Source organism: Bombus bifarius, unplaced genomic scaffold (assembly GCF_011952205.1).
Source record: "Bombus bifarius isolate JDL3187 unplaced genomic scaffold, Bbif_JDL3187 scf7180000010271, whole genome shotgun sequence".
In the NCBI taxonomy this organism is placed as follows: domain Eukaryota; kingdom Metazoa; phylum Arthropoda; class Insecta; order Hymenoptera; family Apidae; genus Bombus; species Bombus bifarius.
The window spans coordinates 1,489,377-1,496,756 of NW_022885586.1; the positions used below are offsets into that span (position 1 = coordinate 1,489,377).

At 41.4% G+C, this 7,380-nt stretch overlaps 1 protein-coding gene across 5 annotated transcripts; it reads left to right on the top strand.

Annotated features, from left to right (window-relative positions):
• Nucleotides 1-507: 507 nt before the first annotated feature.
• Nucleotides 508-7,111, top strand: LOC117216460 (armadillo segment polarity protein). Of its 5 annotated transcripts, XR_004489368.1 has the most exons (8): nucleotides 946-964; nucleotides 1,557-1,620; nucleotides 1,705-3,341; nucleotides 3,423-3,602; nucleotides 3,696-3,998; nucleotides 5,027-5,123; nucleotides 5,529-5,590; nucleotides 6,676-6,833. XR_004489368.1 is itself a non-coding variant. In XM_033463161.1 (7 exons), exons 2-7 carry the CDS (start codon nucleotides 1,584-1,586, stop codon nucleotides 6,858-6,860), a joined length of 2,439 nt encoding a protein of 812 aa, XP_033319052.1. In that variant the 5' UTR covers nucleotides 508-718; nucleotides 1,557-1,583; the 3' UTR covers nucleotides 6,861-7,111. The 5 variants fall into 5 exon arrangements, 4 of the variants coding, with proteins under 4 accessions (XP_033319052.1, XP_033319051.1, XP_033319054.1 ...); XM_033463161.1 differs by lacking the exons at nucleotides 946-964; nucleotides 5,529-5,590 and adding an exon at nucleotides 508-718 and having other exon boundaries at nucleotides 6,676-7,111; XM_033463160.1 differs by lacking the exon at nucleotides 5,529-5,590 and having other exon boundaries at nucleotides 6,676-7,111.
• The last annotated feature ends 269 nt before the right edge of the window (nucleotides 7,112-7,380 follow it).

Genomic DNA, 7,380 nt, shown 5'->3' on the forward strand with positions numbered 1-7,380 from the left:
TAGTTTCACCATCTGGCATATTTTTTTCTGACATACCGGCAGATCGGTTTCATTCTTTCCGATCACCAAGTATATACGAAAATACTCGGTTGTATCCGTAAATTTATTCATACACGATACTTACGAAACTCATGTAAATTGCAGATCGATTAATTTCAACTGGAAAAATAACTTGTACGTTTCAACATGTATTTTTTATTTCCGTCGAGTTCAATTTGCATATAACCTTAAACTTAGAATGCAACGAGCGAGTATGCACATACTTACAGATGCGATTCTCGCGTCGAAAGGAGTGCATCGGTTAATACAAGTATAGGATTCAGCGGAAATAAATTAATTAGAGAATTCTCGGAAGTGAAGTAAACGAGTTTGAGTTAGATACGATCGACTATTCGCAAGGGGTAAAAATCGATAAATATTCTCCAACGAACAACCGAGCTAATCGAGGTTACATTATGGGTATTGAGCACCACTGCAGACTCGAATCAGTGCAGACGACAGGTGGCGGTAGAATCGAAGGTTCCGCGTCGTTTTCCGCCATCTTTAGTTGACGGATTCGAGGCAAGAAAGGCCAAGAGCTCCGTACGGAGAAGAGATAGGTGGATTGAGCGTCGGGGGCAAACGGGAATTTGGTGGATCGAGCGTACGGTAGTGAGTCATTCGTGTCCTCGTTCGAGCACGATTCACGAAGTCGCCTTCGGTCGATCCTCGCTATACGGTAAGCACAGCATTATTTTATCATTCGCCATTGCATCGACCGATAGGAAAAAAATTGTCATTTCCGTGACGGCGGTGTTTACGCTGGGTGTGTCAAAGTGTTCTTCCTCTCTCTCCTTTTCTCGTCCCCTTTCTCTCTTCCATTAATGTATCGTAGTCAGCTCTCTTGTTGCCCCTTCCTTCCGTTTTCGCTTCCCTGCCACTCTCCGCACTCCACTCTCCGCCGCTCGTGGATCCTCGGAAAATGGTGATGCATTGCATTCTCAGAGCCTTTGTTGTGCCGCACGCCCACGCGCGTCCCTCTACCTTTGGAAATCGAGTATCGTTCGCGGCCTCGTGTGCATCTCTAGAGATACGATTTCCTACCGTATTCGATCGAACCACCGCGTCCCCCGCTCGTGTTCCGTTGTAAAAGTGGAAGCTGCGACAACGCTCAGAGGAATCTTTCGATCGTGCCCACATTCCGCGTAGTTGCATCCTCCTTCCATTCTTCGCAATACAGTGCACTGACCCTATGCGCGTCGTGGCGTCTTCAAAACTTTGAACGAGAAGACGAAACTTTCCCCCGTGTGATCGAAGACATTTTTTTTTCTTATTAGTTGTGCGCCGACCGACACAGAAGTGTATTCCAGTTCGTATTATATTTTCGTATTCCCTTTCACGATATTCACGCCACATTGAGCGCGTTTGAATATCGTGATAACGTCGTGATTACGCGTTAAAGTACTTTATACGTGCTTTAATGTTTCGTTTTCTCTTGTCCCTTTAAACTTATGCTAACTTTATGCGAGCGATGGTTGCGTTATAGATGTATATAGCACGGTTTTCTTCTATTTTAGGTGTGGATAGATTCTCCCGTAGGAGCCATGAGTTATCAAATGTCTTCGAATCAATCCAGACCAAGTGAGTAATCTTTGTTGGCAACCTATGACGTATCGTGCATGTTATGTGGAACATTTGTATCATTTTGTGCAATTAATTTTGTAGTGTCTCACGGGAATTATCAGGGTTTGGGCGATCTACCCATGGGATCCGCCAAAGAACAAACTTTGATGTGGCAGCAAAATTCTTACATGGGTGATTCAGGAATACATTCTGGCACTGTCACCCAAGCGCCATCTTTATCAGGCAAAGAGGATGACGAGATGGAAGGCGATCAGTTGATGTTTGATTTGGATCAAGGATTTGCACAGGGTTTTACTCAAGATCAAGTCGATGAAATGAATCAACAATTGAATCATACAAGATCTCAGCGTGTTCGCGCAGCTATGTTTCCTGAAACATTGGAGGAGGGTATAGAAATTCCTTCGACGCAGTATGATCCGGCTCAACCTACAGCTGTTCAGAGATTGGCAGAACCCAGTCAAATGTTGAAGCACGCGGTTGTCAATTTGATAAACTATCAGGATGACGCAGATCTCGCAACACGTGCAATACCAGAATTAATAAAGTTGTTAAACGACGAGGACCAAGTTGTTGTGTCTAAAGCAGCGATGGTAGTTCACCAACTTTCCAAGAAGGAAGCATCTCGTCATGCTATTATGAACAGTTCGCAAATGGTAGCTGCTTTAGTTCGTGCCATTTCAAACAGTGATGACCTTGAATCGACCAAAGCAGCAGTCGGCACCTTGCACAATTTGTCTCATCATAGACAAGGTCTGCTGGCTATTTTCAAAAGCGGAGGAATACCAGCTCTTGTGAAGCTTTTGAGTTCTCCAATGGAATCCGTATTGTTTTACGCAATCACGACTCTCCATAATTTACTTTTACATCAGGATGGTTCTAAAATGGCTGTAAGGCTGGCCGGAGGATTACAGAAAATGGTTGCACTACTACAGCGGGATAACGTCAAATTTTTAGCTATAGTAACCGATTGCTTGCAAATTCTTGCATACGGTAATCAAGAGAGCAAATTAATTATATTAGCTTCTCAAGGACCAATAGAGTTGGTACGCATAATGCGTTCTTACGATTATGAGAAGCTTCTATGGACGACTTCAAGAGCCTTGAAAGTGTTGTCCGTTTGTCTTAGTAATAAACCGGTGATAGTCGAAGCTGGTGGTATGCAAGCTCTTGCTATGCATCTCGGTAATCCAAGCCAGAGACTCGTCCAAAATTGTTTGTGGACGTTACGAAATTTATCGGACGCTGGCACCAAAGTCGATGGATTAGAAGGTTTATTACAGAGTCTTGTACAAGTTCTTAGCTCTACCGACGTAAATGTCGTTACATGTGCCGCTGGTATTTTGTCGAATTTGACTTGCAATAATCAACGTAATAAGGTAACAGTATGCCAAGTGGGAGGTGTCGACGCTCTTGTACGTACAATCATTTACGCGGATAGTCGGGAGGAGATCAGCGAACCAGCGGTATGCGCGCTTCGTCATCTAACGTCACGTCACGTGGAAGCGGAAATGGCACAGAATTCAGTCCGCCTAAATTACGGAATTCAGGTCATAGTAAAACTTTTACACCCGCCTTCACGTTGGCCATTGGTTAAAGCTGTAATAGGATTAATTCGCAATTTGGCGCTTTGTCCCGCGAATCACGGCCCGCTTCGTGACCACGGCGCGATTCATCATCTGGTCAGGCTTCTGATGCGTGCTTTCCCCGAGACACAACGAGTAAGCATCCGTTTCGAAGCGATTCCGTATATTCGATTATTTAAGTTAGAACTTGTGTAAAAAAGATCGATTCCACTTTAGCAACAACGTTCATCCGTGGCAAGTACTGGAAGTCAGCAAACATCAGGCGCGTACGCGGATGGCGGTGTTCGAATGGAGGAAATAGTGGAAGGTACTGTGGGAGCGCTTCATATCCTCGCGAGGGAATCACACAACAGGGTCATTATCAGATCTCAGAACGTAATTCCGATCTTCGTACAGGTAATTTTAATATACATTTTCCTCGAAACTTGGTTTCCTTTAGTTTGCTCGATGTTAATAATTTGCTCTAATGCGCTTGTATCTTGATTTTAGTTGCTATTTAACGAGATTGAAAATATTCAACGCGTCGCAGCTGGCGTACTTTGCGAACTTGCCGCGGACAAAGAAGGTGCCGAAATGATCGAACAAGAAGGTGCTACTGCTCCTTTAACGGAGTTGCTTCACTCTAGAAACGAAGGTGTCGCGACTTATGCGGCAGCTGTGTTGTTCCGCATGAGCGAAGATAAACCACAAGAATATAAGAAACGACTCTCCATGGAACTCACCAACTCTTTGTTACGCGAGGATACAAACCTTTGGAATAACGCTGACTTTGGGATGGGTCCAGATCTACAGGTATCGTAATCCATACATAATACCGATGCATGCTTCGCTTATGCCGTGGTTAAATTTATTCGTTTATAAACACCTTGTAACATAGCCCCGATTGTTTTTCTTTTTTTTGTTTTCATCTAGCGGCATGTGCTGCTGCGATAAAATTTTAGTATATGCTATACCGTGCTAGCTTTCGAATAGATTCTAGGAATAAACGCGTAAGCCGATTTTTATAAGACAGATTGTCATCGGTTCGTATGCTAATTTATTCAAGCATCAGATTTCCCTTTCACACTTGGTTACATCGTGTTAAGTAAATTAAGCCACGAGGGCATAATAACGATACAGCAATTTTATCTGACTAGTAACAGGTACTCGCATACGTAATCGTCCCCTTCATGTAAGTTTAGCAATATATAATTAGATAGTGTTTGCAAAACTGAATGTCGTTATCCATTATTCCAGTTCGCACAACTTAGGTGACAATTATGAAAATTAAATCGATTAGAGAGTAAAAACTTCAAACTTTGAACCCACATAGCATAAAATTGGCGAAAAACTTTCGAGTATCACCCATAATATTTGGACAAATTCTACGTATGTATTCACTATAACTCTCGTTGAAATCGATGCTTTAACCTTTCACGCTATTCCATATTCGCTGAAAAGTTTCAAATGAAATATGCCTAATGGAGCAATGGAACCTGTAATAAATGTACAGCGATGATTTTATTATGATATATCCTTAGATTGCAACATTACGTTATGCATGAGAATGCGTTTCATCATCATTCGTGTTTCATCCCCCACCATAATAGGTTGAATAACATAAAGCCATCCGCGATTACTTTTTCAAACGCTATAAACGCGTCACACGTTTACTCATGTTCCACGTATTTTGTAATGCCTTTAAACGATGTTTTCGTACGCGGAGTTGTCGGTGATACTGCGACACGAGTATCTTGACGTATTACCCTCGCCGGCTGTTAAAGACACGCCTGTAAAGGAAGATACGTTTTGTGTTGATCTGAGCTACCTAATCTCTTCAGGACATGCTTGGCCCTGATCAAGGCTATGACGGTATGTATGGACAAGGACCTCCTAGTGTACACAGCAGCCACGGAGGTCGAGGGTATCAACCGCAAGGTAAGTTACGAGCCTTATCCTTTTTATCCGATTAATTGCTTTCGGACGATCGACACGGTCGATCGGTCGTAGATGAATTTACAAGTGAATTTTTACGGTGTTCCTTCCCCACGGTATTAACGGTGCGATCTTCGAAACTTTTGATACGCCTTGTAACGAATGTAACCCAAGAATCACTCGCTATCAAGACCTCTTTCAAACGAAATGTGTTCCCTTCGTTTCTGCATCAGAAAATCACTGGTAATGCGAATTCCTGTGCTCGTGTTCGTTTCCTCCCCCTATTTGTGCGATATACGAAATGAACAATTTGGTAACACCTTCGTTTCTAAAAAAAAGGAAAAAGAAAAAAAAAACAACCGATGATGAGAAGAAAGCATTGCATTTAATTCTATGTTATTTTAACAGCAGCTTAACCCACGGACTTATATTAAAATACAGGCTATCAACAGTATCTCGCAGTAACATAGGTGATACTCAGCTCTTACGTACTGTTCTGTTATCTGCTTTAGTGACTAATCGCTAAATGTCTTCTTTCACACGCTTTTCATAGTTTATACATTGTATCTTATATATCCTGGCCATACGATACACGTTTTATTGAATTTGGTAAATATTACACATAATGCACGTTTTGTGAATGTTTCAATTTCTTTTTCATTTTTGTTTCTTATCAAGAGTACGACGGATTCATACGTAGCGTGTCTATTTATTTATTTTTTTATCTATTTATACAATGTTGTGCATGATATATTTGTATTTTTATCATCTTTCCTCTAAGTGAACGTACTTTATGGTGGAAAGAAGCATAGATAAGTATTCGTAAGTAATTAGATAAGATACGTTTGTCAGAAATGTGCTGTCGCGGAAACGAGTATTGCGAAGAAAGTTTGTTATCAAGTACTATCAGTTATACGCGCGAATTCAAACTTTGGCTTTCTATTTGTCCCTTTTCATTTACCTTCAATCGAATGCATCTCGTGGCTATCATTCTACTCGTTATTTGTCTCGAATTTAGTTGATTTCACGCAGTATTTTAACCTATTAACCGGGGAAAAGTTATTGAACCTGTTCGATATAATTCTTTTACTTAGGAATATCCTATCTCTTCGTACATCCTGCTTTTGTTAGAAATTAATTATACCATATTCGTATTAGCAAGGTCTAAAGTCGATGTAACTGAAATATTTCTCCATCGTTAAGAAATGTATCTTTGTCGCTAATTTTTAATTTCATATTGTAATTACAGAACATTTTATGTTCAAGGGACGACCCGGTTAATAGATTAAAAGTGTCGGTATCGCAAATCAAGAAGAAATGAAACTTTCATGATTTGGAATAATCGTTTGCTTTCTGTTCCTGCTTTATAATATCAGAGAACGAAAAGCAATGGTATCTCGGCGAGAGAACCTAATGTCGCGATTATCTAGCAAGGTTGTGCTTTACTGGGTTGAGAACATTTTCACAGAATCGTTGACGCTGTAGTTATTTTCGATTAAATGTAGTAAGGTAAAGGGCTACACGTTGGGTTCATTGTAAATTTTGTACGAAACAGGTTATGACCAGATACCAGTAGATTCGATGCAAGGGTTGGAAATAGGTGGAGGGTCGACGTATGGCGCGATGGACACTATGGACGTAGCGCACGAGGGTGACCTGAGTTTCGATCATTTAGGAGAGCTTCCTGCACCCCCGCAAGATAATAACCAGGTTGCAGCTTGGTACGACACCGATCTATGAAATTGTGCCAGCATCGTATCTCGCCAGAGAAACGGATCCGTGAGGCTCTTAAGTAATTTCAATACGGACTAGTAGTATCATTAACGTAACTACGCAATCGTGGCGGTACTTTGCTTCGTTCGATGCTCTGTACGCGCCTCCGATCGCTGTCGATGTATTAGACTTAAGTGAGAGACACGTAATTCATACACACCATGTATATGTATCATTTAATTGCTCATACGAATAAACTGAACGATTAAGTATTCAAATCGCGTCAGCCGGTTTATTCACACCTGTATTTTCCTTTCGACTGGAATTTATCAGAAAGCGTAACGTAACAAGATGGTTAAAGTCCTTTTGGGATACGTCGAGTTGTTTGTTAACATAGTACGTGTGAGTTAAGTAGCACGCGTGAGGTAGATCTAAGCCGTATAAGTTAGTTGTAAATGAATTTCTCGTTTAGGTGTCTGGTAGTTTCCAACCATCGGATCGAGCTCAAGTTACCGATCGTCCATCAAACTAGTCCATAACGAGCATA

What these genes read in the sequence shown, in the direction of transcription:
- LOC117216460 (XM_033463160.1), top strand. An exon ending in CTTTCCCCGAGACACAACGA is followed by an intron (nt 3,342 to 3,422) that starts GTAAGCATCCGT and finishes ATTCCACTTTAG; the next exon opens with CAACAACGTTCATCCGTGGC. An exon ending in TCGAGGGTATCAACCGCAAG is followed by an intron (nt 5,124 to 6,675) that starts GTAAGTTACGAG and finishes TGTACGAAACAG; the next exon opens with GTTATGACCAGATACCAGTA.